The following is a 13169-nucleotide window of genomic DNA, read 5'->3' as shown; positions in this document are numbered from 1 at the left end:
GTTTAGTCCTTGCTGTAACCTATGAGGTGTAGGCACTTTGGTAGCTCCGTATTTCAGATGAGGAAACTAAAACATAGATGAAGAACAGGTCACACACCTAAGACCACAACTAGCAGGAGGTAGTGTAGATTTACACACAGGCTATCTGACTCCGGAACACGTACTCTCAGCAGATACACCATCTTACAGGCAGCCAGAGGTGGTGTCCTTGAACTAAGGAGAAAGGATGGAACTGGGAATATACTCTTAATTGGTTTCTCTCTAATTGGGAAGGGAATTACAGACCAGGTGCATAGCTTGTATGGGATACCCTGTTGCTATGAACTAAAACGGAGTGGGGTGTAATGTCCTTTGAGCTTTCCAAACTATGTAGTTACACACAGTTGAACTTTCCCTATTCTTTAAAAGAAAAAAATGAAATTTATTCTCTGACTTCATTTCAGCAATTTACTTCAGTGTTAGAGCAGCTAAGTGAAATGACAGATTGAGGAACTAGCCCTGCTGGTTTCGGGAAGAGCCATGTGCTCTGTGGCTGCAGGCTGATGTGTGCTGGAGAGTTGCTTCTCCGCTTTGCCCTGTCTACATAAACAGCCCTGTTTTGTTTCTGGTTAATCCTCCCTTATCAATGTGTCTTTCTCAATCCCTGATTACATTCTGAGTTAACTCTACCATGGTATGTCAACCTCATTTAGTAATACTTTCTTAGAGCAACATGCTCATGGTATCAGCATCTGAAGAGTCAACAGGAAGAACAGTAACTTTACCTTTTAAAGGCAACTTTAAAGCAGTAATCTCTAGAATTTATCTCTTTCTACATGTTAAGAGTGCTGCTTAGAGGAGCTGTTTAAAATTTCCCTAATTGTCTCTACAAAAGTGTCAACAAAATTACTGGTTTGCTGTGACCTCATCAAATTTCTGGAATTTCAGGGCCTACGGAAAAGAAAAATACCCCAAACACCACCACCACCACCACCATGTGTGGAAGTGTGGGGTTATTGTACAGAGATTATGGTTTTCTTGCATGATGACTTTAGGGCCTGTGTTGAATGAAGAGGGAGTTAGGCAGATGGCTTAGTTTATAATACTAACAGCATTGGAACATTGCGTGGTTAGGAAATATCCTGTAGATGCACGCTATAGAATAATATGGTTTTAAATGCCTTACTGGAAAGCCAGGTGTACATATGGTGATTATGAGCTTTAAACTTGGGCAGACCCTATTTTAAAGACTGCTGCTACTTGTGTACTAAGGGCTCTTGGACACATTGCATAGCTTTCTATTCATCCATCTTACTCTACGCCCTTCTAAATTGCATAGCTTCTCCGAGCTTCCTTAACTTTGAAAAGTAGGGAATATAAAACCTAAGCTTGTTAAATGAGACATATTTAAAGCTTCCTACAGGGGTACAAAATAGACACTAAAGAGAAGGTAGCCCTTTTATTTATGGTTGATTACCTTTATTTAGTAAGCACTTTTCTGTGTGCTGGGTAATTTCTGAGGAGGCAATTGTTTTCTCCTCTCCCATGTTCTATTTGACTTCCCAGGCCCTCATTAGATGTCCCTCCTTGTGCTCCCCTAGCACCCGATATTCTCTAGCCCTGCTGGCACTTACCCCGTTGCTTGTCTGCTTGTCTCATTAAGGTAAGAGACTGTGTCTGTCTTGCTCATCATTGTATCAGCATCCTCAGAAAACCCAGCACAAAGGAAGGTGTTCAATAAATATTTGTTTATTAAACAATTGAATTAATAAATGCACTGTGGTCAGGTCTGCATTTGCTGACTCCTTCTCTCTGCTTCTGCCTTTGATCTAGATAGAGATAAAAGTTGCCGGCAGAAACGAGATAGCTCATCTTAGTTCCATATAAAAATAAGTCAATCCAGGGTGGGGATAGCTCCCAGTGCTGCCCCGGCTTACTTAGACTTTGTGCCAGAATTGTTTTTTTATTTGTGCCATTCGGAGGCTTTCCTACTTCTAAATTTGCAGCTATTTGCAATGGTTGAGCTGACTGGATATATTAATACTATCTTTCCTGCCTAAGGGAGGCTGTAAAGCCTAGACCTTAGAGGTAAGACATCCCTCCATCCAATTCCCATTCCTAACAACCAGCTGTGTAATCTTATTGTCCATCTAAAGCTTCAGTTTCCTTGACTGTTAAATGGCTTTAATAATAAACCTAGCTCATGGGGTTATTGTAAAGATTGAGATAATACATATGAAAGCTTACCCAATTATTGGCATAATAGTTAATAACTATTAACTTTAGTTTTATTATTGTAAGTCATTTACATTTTATAGGAATAAATAAACTATACTAGTATTGATGAATTAGTAAAATGTGAACTATTGAAACATTTCTTGGTAATACCAATACGGTGGCTCTGCAAGCCACTGTTCAAACCTCCCTATGAGGGAACATGATAGACTGACGGCCCCAGCTGCTTCCCCTCTGAATCCACCACTGTGCACAGCCAGGCCAAGCTTCCCCTTGTTTCTGCAAGGCATGGGGCTCCTTGAACGGGTGACTTTGGCTCAAGGACTCTCCATCTGCCTGGTGGAAACTCCCTTGAAACTATGCTGCAGTCTGCAACTCTTCCTACCCCATCTTCCTTCCTCCCCTCTCTGCTTCACAGAGGTGGGACCTGCAGGTCCCACCTGCCTTCTGAGGCCTTCCCTGTCTTCCCCAGTTTCCTCTGCATTTTCTTTACTGGTGTCTCCTCCAATAAACCTTGTGTTTGTCCTGGTGCCTGCTTCTTGGAGGATCTGAGCTAACACAAGTGTAGTCATTGTTGGAAGGGAGTAGTAATCTATACCTTAGAGCACAGACTTGATAGTTTCTTTATCAAGTATAAAGTGAACATTATTATAATAAGTTTAACCTGATCTTTATGTTACTGTATTTCCTCAAAATTAAACTTCAGTACTACTGATCATAAATTCTCTAGGATAAGCGTTAGCCACCATTGCCTCAGAGGAGGCTACTATTTTCATAACATTTAGAACTTTACATGCTAATCTGCAGATTAAGTTTGAAGATTGTTCTTATTTAGGACAGTCCTCCATAGTTCCAGGTCTTTAAAGTGATGTAGCGATTTTAGTCTTTAACATTCATGAATTCAAAATTTCTCCTCCTCCCAAAAATAAATTTATTGATAGCTCTCCAGTGTTAATCTATTTTTAGAGTCTAGTCTTCTGCTAATTTCTTTGGTTTTCTTATTATTTCTGCCCAATCCTCATGTGATTATTATTTTTGTGACAGACCAGGTCCAGGGAACAGTTACCATCCGGAACATCAGTGCCCTGTCTTCAGGTTTGTACCAGTGCGTGGCTTCTAATGCCATTGGGACCAGCACCTGCCTTCTGGATCTCCAGGTTATTTCACGTAAGTATGTGGAATTCTGATGTCAACTCTGGGTCTGAAACTCTAAGATTTTTGTTAAAACAAGAAATGAAGGGTTCTGCTTAATTGATTTGAGGTTTTGTGGAGATTAATAGAAGTTCTTTCGGTTTTAATCATTGTTGAATATATTTTATAAATGTTTTAGTATACTTTTCAGCCTCAGCAAAATGATAATCTTTGTGACAAAATATCTTTCTTTTCAGGATCATTAGAAGCAAACCAGTTCTTTTTTTTTTTAGACAGTCTCACTCTGCTACCCTGGTTAGAGTGCAGTGGCATCATCCTAGCTCACTGTAACCTCAAACTCCTGGGCTCAAGTGATCCTTCTGCCTCAGCCTCCCAAGTGGCTGGGACTATCAGGTGTACTCCACCACATCTAGCTAATTTTTTTCTATTTTTAATAGAGACAGGGTCTTGCTCTTGCTTAGGCTGGTCTCGAACTCCTGATTTCAAACGATCCTCCAGCCTCCGCCTCCCAGAGTGCTAGGATTACAGGTCTGAGCCACCATGCACAGCCTAAACCAGTTCTTATTGTATAGTACTATAGATATTATAAAAATTGTAATAATCTTATGGGTATAATAGACCTTCTTGTGTTTTTTCCTAATTTCTTATATCTGCTTAATTGGTTTATAGGTTATAAATAGGCAGTGCAGAAAATTTCTCTTTAGTTGAGAATTCTCAGTTATTTGAATTCCAGTTGCAAAAGGGAGTGATTTGGCTAGGATGAGGTAATAAGCTGTCCCACTGATTTCTAGGGTTCGTTTTGGACAGATCAGGCAACTTAGATAGGTGCCATCTGTTTTCTGCCTTGCTCTGGGTGTTACTCTCCCTAAAGCTGTGCAAGTCATTTAATTGTTTATTCATTCAACAAATATTGAGAGCCTACTGTGTGTTAGTCCTAGCCACTGGGTGTATGGAAAGTGAATTGAGATTTAACTTCATGTGGATGTAATATTTTAGGCAGTTTTGTACATGTTAAGCAAATTTGTCAGTAAACTTCTATGTTTATACAGTTGCATGGGTATATGCTATTTCTCTCTTTCTCTTCTCTTTAAATATATTTTTCAGCCCAGCCCAGGAACATTGGACTAATAGCTGGAGCCATTGGCACTGGTGCAGTTATTATCATTTTTTGCATTGCACTAATTTTAGGGGCATTCTTTTACTGGAGAAGCAAAAATAAAGAGGAGGAAGAAGAAGAAATTCCTAATGAAATAAGGTTCGTGTGTTGGAGAATTTGCCCTGCATGGGCAATGTGTATTTCTGTTTATTCTGGCAGTTAAGATTTCTTTGCTAATCTTGTAACTCTTATGGCCAAGGAAATTAAAGTGGCCAAATGATCCTTTCGTGTATATTATTTTTCCTCATGATACTGCCCAACTTTATTCACTGAATCACAAAAGGGAGTAAAGTCTAGCATGTGCCCAACTAGGAGGATACAAGTGAAGAGTTCTCCTGCTCCTCCACATCTCTAGGGTGTGTGGGTTAGGTGGCTGCCACAATAGAAGAGTTAGCTTAAAACATGTGTTTAACATTGGCATTTATAGTGGATGAGAAAATAGAGCGAGACGAAACCCCGTAAGAGCAAACCACTGCCTGTACACAGATAGGCTCCAGCAGTATGACTCAGAAAGACAGTTCAGACAAGAATATGAACATCTTCAGAAAACAATGCCAGAATGGTCCTTTAAAGAAAAGTGACTTGGTGTATTGTGGAGATTCGAGGGTTCAGGCTCAGACTCAGAGTTCATCGTGGCATACCCTTGCTGAAGACACCTTAATGACGCCAGTCTCCTCAGTGGAATGTACCTTCAGGGTGTGACCCTCACCTGCTCATCTTGTCTCACCACTTTCCAGCTCACTCTGCTTTCATCTCTTCTGCAGTTTCCCAGGCCTCAGGGCTTTTACTTAAGCCCTTTTACTCAAGCCCCTGTTCTCTTTCTGGACTGTATGTATTTCTTTCCCTTTGATCCATCTCTTTGCTAAATTCCTTGACTGGATTCAAGACTAGTCCAGGCATCACATTCTCACATAAATTGTCTTTAGCCCTTCGCCCAGCCTTTCAGACTTGCAAATGTTCTTGCATTGATTGCTACCCCCATTTGACTGTAGGCTTCTTAGGTGTAGGACCTGTTTTTTTTTTTTTTTTTTTTTTTTTTTTTAAGATGAAACATCTAGTTAGAGGGTACTCAATAAATGTCAAGTCAATTAGTTAACATCTTAAATTAAATTAATGACTTCTCTCAGCCTCTTGTAATTCCTAAGGGTTTAGGCGTATGCAGAGGTAGATTCCATCCCACCATAAGATTACTGAGGAAAACCTCTCATCAGCACACTACAGTGATTTCCGAAACCCCAAACGGCAATAAAATCAGGCCAACTCTAATCATCTCCCGAAGTTCTCCACACTCATAGCTTGATTTCCTGGCTACTTTATGGCAACTAGCTCAGTGGATTTCTTTATGGACTATTTTCCTATTTGCAGAAAAAACAAACAAACAAACAAAATCCTCATATATATTTACAAATTATATATAAATATTTATGCATATATATATATATTTCAGTTATATTGGAAGAGACATTCTTTGAGAGATTTGATATTCCTTTTCTACTCTGGAGACTGAGAAATTGAGGAGAGATTTTCTTGACCATCGTCTCAAGGGTATGGGTGCCAAAGCCAAGGCCATCCAAGGTTGCCTGTTTGCTTTCATGATAGAGTGGTCTCTCCTGAGGATTTGGGTTTCAGACATATTAGCCTTAGCATGAAAAGAAAGAGTCCTGGGTAGGAGGATAGGATTAACCTCAAATAAATCCTAATGACAACTTTATTTTTGTTCCTTTTCAGAGAGGATGATCTTCCACCTAAATGTTCTTCTTCTGCCAAAGCATTCCACACTGAGATATCCTCCTCGGAGAACAACACGTTGACTTCTTCCAATACTTACAACAGTCGATACTGGAGCAACAATCCCAAAGTTCACAGAAACACAGAGTCATTCAGCCACTTCAATGACTTGCGCCAGTCTTTCTCCCTCCAGTCAGGCAATGCCAGTATACCATCCATTTATGCTAATGGGAACCATCTGGTCTCAGGTCCACATAAGACTCTCGTAGTGACAGCCAACCGGGAGTCATCACCGCAGGTCATGTCCAGAAGCAATGGCTCAGTCAGCAGGAAGCCTCGGCCTCAGCACACACATTCCTACACCGTCAGCCACGCCACACTGGAGCGAATCGGTGCCGTACCTGTCATGGTGCCAGCCCAGAGTCGGGCCGGGTCCCTGGTATAGAACACGAAGGGGTGTTGTGCTCAGAAATGAATAAATGGAATGTCTCCATACAAGGAGGAGAGGGGGGGTGGGCAAGTGCTGGGAAAGAAACACTTTCCTTGTAATTATCTTAGTAAAAAGCACAAAAAAGGCAATGCTGTTACCTGGCCATGAGATGTGTGGGATGGACTGGAATGCTCCACCATGAAGACTTGATTTCCCACCACAGGTGTCCGGGGGTTCTATTCAAAAAGCTGGATCTCAAAGATGTGCCAAGCCAAGGAAAAAGATGTAAGAGCAGAATAGCACTTAAAACCCAAACTGCAGTCCAGATGGGCTTGTTCTTTAATTCATGCCTAACTTAATAATTTTTGAAAAGACTAAAGTGCCAGATGGAGTTTAAATATTGAAATTATTTAAAAAAATAGTTCTTTAAAGAAATAATGAGCAACCCTGTGATATGTTCTGCCTCTCCCCATTCCCTCATTATGTAGAGGGCTTAATGGCATAAATGGTTAACACTGGTCCCAGCAAGGCTGGCTCTTCTATCATATAATCAAAACTTTTTACACAAACAAAATTAAGTAAGAAATAGGGGAAAACAAAGGAAACTTCTTTGAGAAGCCCCTCAATATTTATTTATTTATCTCTTCCTGAACCATGAATTTCATATTTGAAATATTGCTATATTGACAGATTCTTGCCTGTCTATGTTATTCTAGGATCTGTTACAGGTCCATGGCAATTACTGTTCATTTTTTCCTGGAAAAATATTTTTTTAAAGAAAACTTTTTTTTTTTGAATACATGAGAGCCATTGGGCTAGGAAAGACAACTTGTGTAATACCTTTTTCAGGGATTGTGTCTAGTGAGTCCACAGGAGGTACATAACATCATGAAAGAGCGAGGTTGTGTGGGCAGCACAGAAGCAGTGAGGCTGAGGGTTGCAGCCTTGCCGGGCGGCCTCAAAGCAAAGCTGTCTAGGTCTTCCTTGCTGCCACTCTAGGTTACTCTTAATGAGGGCAGCACCTGATGCCTTTTGTACTAGGGTAGATAACTTTCTCCTTGTTTGACATGTAGAGGTTACCAGGTTGTTACAGGGAGGGCAGGAGTTGTTTTTTTTTTAAAGAGGTAAGACTGAGACAAAAGGAGTGTGTCCCAGTGTGCCCCTGGAAGGGTCAGCCCTATATCTGTGGCAGCTCAAGATTGCAATGTTGCCCAAATGCAGTTTACAACACTGTAAAGAGACTCCTTTTGTGGTTAATTACCTGGTTTGGCTGGCCTTGCAGTACACCGGATTGATTTGCAAACTCCCCACTCTTATTTTGTGCTATGTAGATCTGGCTGTACTACATAGTGACTATCTCGCCTTAATCACACTTCAAGCAACCTACAAATTTCTTCCCAGATTTGTTTTCTAAATTATTTATGATACTGACCCCATGATTCCATAAGAGTGTATTTTCTTCCTGGATGTGTTTTCTCACTCTCTCTTCCCACCATGCTTTTTGCCCTCTTTTCCTGCAAGCATAGTCTTCACAGGGAGTGGCCTCCTGACCTTTTTTCAGTTATTTGAATGAATGGAAACCATCAGCTGCTGGATACACTGTTTTTCCAAGAAGGCCACTCTCAGAACCTAACCATTGCAACCATTTCAATATTGATAAAAAGATGAATTTACTTTAGCATTACTTATTTTTTCCATTTGATGGTTCTTGACTTTGTAAAAATTTAAATAAATGAATGTCTATACTTTTTATAAAGAAAAGTGAAAATACTATGGCAAAGAAGATACTATCAGATGCCGTGTAGGAAGCATTTATCTTGCATTTATTCTTTCTAATTATCTAAAATTCAATAAAAGTTTATTCATATAAAGTAAGTTGTCATTAATTATCAATACTAATGAGAGTCACTTTTAAATTTAGTGTTCTTCTTAATGTTATAAGCATTTTTCCATTCAGTTAAGTATTCACAATCATTTTAATGGGCATATAATATTCTAAAAATTACTTAACCTTTTTCTTATTGTTAAATTTGATTCCAGTTCTCACTCATATAACTGAAGATGTAATGACTCTCTTCATACATTGAGCTATTTTCATATTTCCTAGTCTGGAAGTTCATGAAGACAGGGTCCATGTCTGTATTTTTCACTACTGAATCTCCCTTATCTTCCACAGGGCCTCACATCGATGTTGAATAGAGAAATGACTGCTGATTTCCGAACTGAAATTGCCAGTCAGGTTATGAGCATGATTGTAGCTCTTAATATATACTGGATCATTCCTTTGTTTTAACTTTTTATTTTGAGATAATTATATATTTACATGTAGTTATAAGAGATAATAGAGATACCAAATATTTTTCACTTAATTTTTCCTAATGGTAACATCTTGCATAACTATTGTACAATAAATATCACACATTGACATGGATAGGATCCATCAACCTTATTCCTACTTCAGCTCTTATACATGCGTATGTGTGTGTGTGCACATTTATTTGTAGTAGTTTTATCACGTGTAGATTCCTACGACTGATCAACACCACAGTCAAAATACATGATTCCTTTGCTCCCCTGTTACAGTCAGAGCCACCACTTTCCTCCCCAAGTTCCTAAACCCTAACAGTCACCAATTTATTATCCATCTTTGTAATTTTGTCATTTGATGAATTCTTTATAATGGGAATGCAGTATGTAATCTTTGAAGATTGACTTTTTTTCTTTTTGCTCAGGATAATTTCCTTGAGATCCATTCGCATTGTTGGATGTATCAATTATTCATTCCATTTTATTGCTGAGTAGTATTCCATGGTACAGAGGTACCATAGTTTAACCAGTTACCCATTGAAGGACAGGAAGGATATTTGGATTGTTTCCAGTTTGGGGCCATTATGAATAAAACTGCTATATAGATTTGTGGATAGGTTTATATGTGAACTTAAGTTTTCATTTTTCCCTTGGATAAATGTCCAGGAGTGCTGAGTTGCATGTGTAAGTGCATGTTGGTTTTGAAAGAAAATGACATACTCTTTTCCAGAGTGGCCATACAATTTTACAGTTCTTTCAGCAGAGAATGAGCGATCCAGTTTCCCTGCATCCTCAACAGCATTTGGTATTTTCAATATAGTTTTTTGTTTGTTTGTTTTAGCCATTTTTATAGTTGTATAGTGATATCTCATTGTGGTTTTAATTTGTATTTCCCTAATGGCTAATGGTGGTGAACAACTTTTCATGTGCTTATTGTCATTTCTACATTCTCTTTGGTGAAATATGTTTGTGTCTTTTGCCCATCTTCTAGATTGCTTGTTTTTCGTTTGTTTTCACTGTTGAGTTTTGCAAGTTTTTAAATATATTCTAAATACAAGTCTTTTATTGAATATGTTGTTTGAAAATATTTTCTCCTGGTTTGTAGCTTTTATTTTCATTCTGTTTACCAGGTCATTTATAAACCAAAGGTTTTAAATTTTTGATGAGGTCCAATTTATTTATCTTTTTATGGATTATGCTTCTGGTGTCAAGTCTAAACAGTTTATCTAGACCTAGGTCCTGAAGATTTTCACCTGTTTTTTTCCTAAAAGTTTTATAGTTTTACATTTAATTCTGTGATTCATTTTGAGTTAAAACAATATATAAGGTTTAGGTTAAGTTTTGTTTTTTTGTCAATGGATGTCCAGTTGCTCCAGCACCATTTGTTGAAGTCGGTCCTTCCTCCTTTGCACCTTTGTAAAACAGTCGTTTAGCCATGTTTGGGTGAGTCTCTTTCTGAGTCCTCTAGCTGTTCCGCTGATTTTTTTTGTGTCTATCCTTCTGCCAATACCATGCTGACCACCGTAGCTATTTAGTAAGCCTTAACATCTGGTAGAATATTTTCTTCCACTTGATTTTTCTTTTTCAAAGTTGTTTTAACGGTTCTAGGTCCTGTGCCTTTCTCTGTAGATTTTAGAAATAAGGTGGTCTGTGTCTCCCAAACACCTTGGCATTTTCATAGGAATTACATTGAGTCTATAGAATCAATTTGGGAAGAATTGACATCTTTACCAGGTTGAGTTTTCTAATCCATGACTGTGGTATGTCTCTCCATTCATTTAGGTCATCTTTGGTTTATTTCATCAGCATTTTGAAAATTTCAGGATATAGATATGCATGTTTTATTGGATTTATACCTAAGTATTTTATTTTTTTGAAGTAATTGTAAGTGGTTCAGTGTTTTAAATTTTGGTTTCTATATATTTGTTTTTAGTAAATTAAAATGTGATTGGATTTTCTGTATTCATTTTGTATCTTATGACCTTGTTGAACGTATTTCTTCTAAGGTGTTTTTTTTTTTTTTTTTCTTATAGATTCCTTGGCATTTTTTACATACATAATGATGTCATGTAAAAATAGGGATAATTTTATTTCTTCCTCTTCAGTCTGTGTGCCTCTTATTTCTTTTTCTTGCCTTATAGTAATGGCTAGAACTTACAGCCCTATGCTAAATAAAAATGTTGTGATATCTTTCCCTGTTCCCAGTGTTAGGGAAGGAGTGTTCATTCTTGTACTATTAAATATGATGTTTGCTATAAGCTTTGGTAGATGTTCTTTATCAATTGAGGAAGTTTTATCTATTATTTAGTTTGCTAAGAGTTTTTTCTTTATCGTGAATGGGTGTTGGATTTTGTCAAATGCTTTTTATGCATATATTGACGCAATCATAATTTTCCTTCTCTTGCCTATTGGTATGCTAGATTATATTGATTGAATTTCAAATGTTGAACCAGCCTTGCATACCTGGAGTAAGTCCCAGTTAGTCATGGTATATAATTCTTTTTAAACATTGCTGAATTTGATCCACTAATATTTTGTTGAGGGTTTTCATGTGTAAATTAATGGAATTTTCTAGTGAAATCTTGTGGGCCTGTGATTTTCTTTTTTAGCTGTTAAATTACTAATTATATTTCTCTAATCATTATGGGACTATTCAAGTTGGCTATTTTATCATGATTGAGTTTGGTATTTTGTGGTTTTTCAAGGTAATGATTTTTTCTAGGTTGTCAATTTTATGAAAAGTTGTTTGTATTATTATCTTATTCTCTTTCTAATGGGAGCAGGATCTATAGTACTATCCTTGTTTTATTACTGATGTTGGTGATTTATATCTTCTATGTTTTGTAAGTTTGTTGGTCTTTCTAGAAGTTTATAAATTTTACTGATGTTTTTCAAAGAAACAGCTTTTTTTTCATTAATTTTTTTCAATATTTTTGTTTTTAGTTTCATTAGTTTTTGTCTTTACTAATTCCCCCCTTCAGGTTATTTTGGGTTTATTTTTCTCTTATTTTTCTAGTTTCCTGAGGTGGAAACATAGATTATTGATTTGAATCTTTTCCTCTCTTCTTACATAAGCATTTACCCTCTCAGCACTGTGCTAGCTGCATATCACATATTTTGGCATGTTACAGTTTATTTTAATTTAGTTTTATATATCTTTAAATTTCATATGAGACTTCCTCTTTGACCCATAGATTATTTAGAAATGTGTTAATTTCCAAGTTATCAGATATTTTCTTGTCCTTCTGTTAATAACTTTTAGGTTGAAGTCATGATGGTCAGAAAACATTCTGTGTATGATTTTAATTCTACGATTTTAATTCTTTTAAATTTGTTGAGGTTTGTTTTGTATGGCCTAGGACATGGTCTATATCGGTACTTGTTTCACAGACTCTTAAAAAATGTTTCTTCCACTGTTGTTTTATCAAATTATCTGTATATGTCAATTAGATCCAATTGGATGATTGTATTCATCAGTTTTATATCTTTGTTGATTTTTTAATCAAGTACTTTAATTGTTAAAACAGAGGTGTTAAAATCCCTAACTATATTTGAAGATTTGTGTATTTCTCCTTCCACCTTTATTGGGTTTACCTTTACATATTTTGATGCTCTCTTTTTTTTGTTCAAATATGTTTAGGATCATTATGTCTTGTTGGCATATGTCCTCTTTGGTTCTACTAATTTTATTTGCTTTGAATTCTACTTTATCTAACATTAATTTACTCCCTCCTGCATTTTTGATGTTTGCATGGTATAACTTTTCCATCCTCTTGCTTTACACATTTCTATATCATCATGTTTGAAGTGAATTTCTTACAGACAGCATATTGTTAGACCATATTTTTGTATCTACTATATCAATATCTTTTAATTGGTATATTTAGACTATTTATGGTTAAGATAATTATTGATATGCTAGGGCTTATGCTTGCCATTTCATTTTTTGTTTTCTGTTTTTCCTCCTCAGTTTCTCATTATCTCTTTCTCTTCCCCTACTTTTTTGTGGGTTACTTGGACAAGATTTAGGATTCCATCTTGATTTATTTATAGTGTTTTTCGGTATATTACTTTGTATTTTTTTAGTGTTTGCTCTAAGTATTAAAATAAGCACACATAACATATCACAGTTGATTTGTATTAACATTTTACTACTTGGAGCAAAGTGTGGAAAATTAATTC

The 13169-nt window shown here is 36.9% G+C and overlaps 1 protein-coding gene across 7 annotated transcripts in view; it reads left to right on the top strand.

The window, feature by feature from the left end:
* The window catches only part of IGSF11 (immunoglobulin superfamily member 11), a 143829-nt gene extending 135207 nt beyond the window's left edge, over window positions 1-8622 (top strand). For 4 of the 7 annotated variants that reach the window (XM_069472652.1, XM_069472658.1, XM_069472657.1 and 1 more), the window contains exons 5-7: window positions 3259-3381; window positions 4471-4621; window positions 6251-8622. In XM_069472652.1, coding sequence (XP_069328753.1) covers window positions 3259-3381; window positions 4471-4621; window positions 6251-6695 — 719 coding nt within the window. In that variant the 3' untranslated portion in view covers window positions 6696-8622. The remainder of the gene's footprint in view (window positions 1-3258; window positions 3382-4470; window positions 4622-6250) is intronic. The other 3 variants (XM_069472653.1, XM_069472656.1, XM_069472654.1) reach the window with 3 other exon arrangements.
* Window positions 8623-13169: the final 4547 nt, after the last annotated feature.

This window comes from Eulemur rufifrons, chromosome 7, assembly GCF_041146395.1.
Source record: "Eulemur rufifrons isolate Redbay chromosome 7, OSU_ERuf_1, whole genome shotgun sequence".
Classification (NCBI taxonomy): Eukaryota; Metazoa; Chordata; class Mammalia; order Primates; family Lemuridae; genus Eulemur; species Eulemur rufifrons.
Note: the sequence above shows the minus strand (reverse complement) of the source record. Positions and strands in the feature narration are given on the sequence as shown.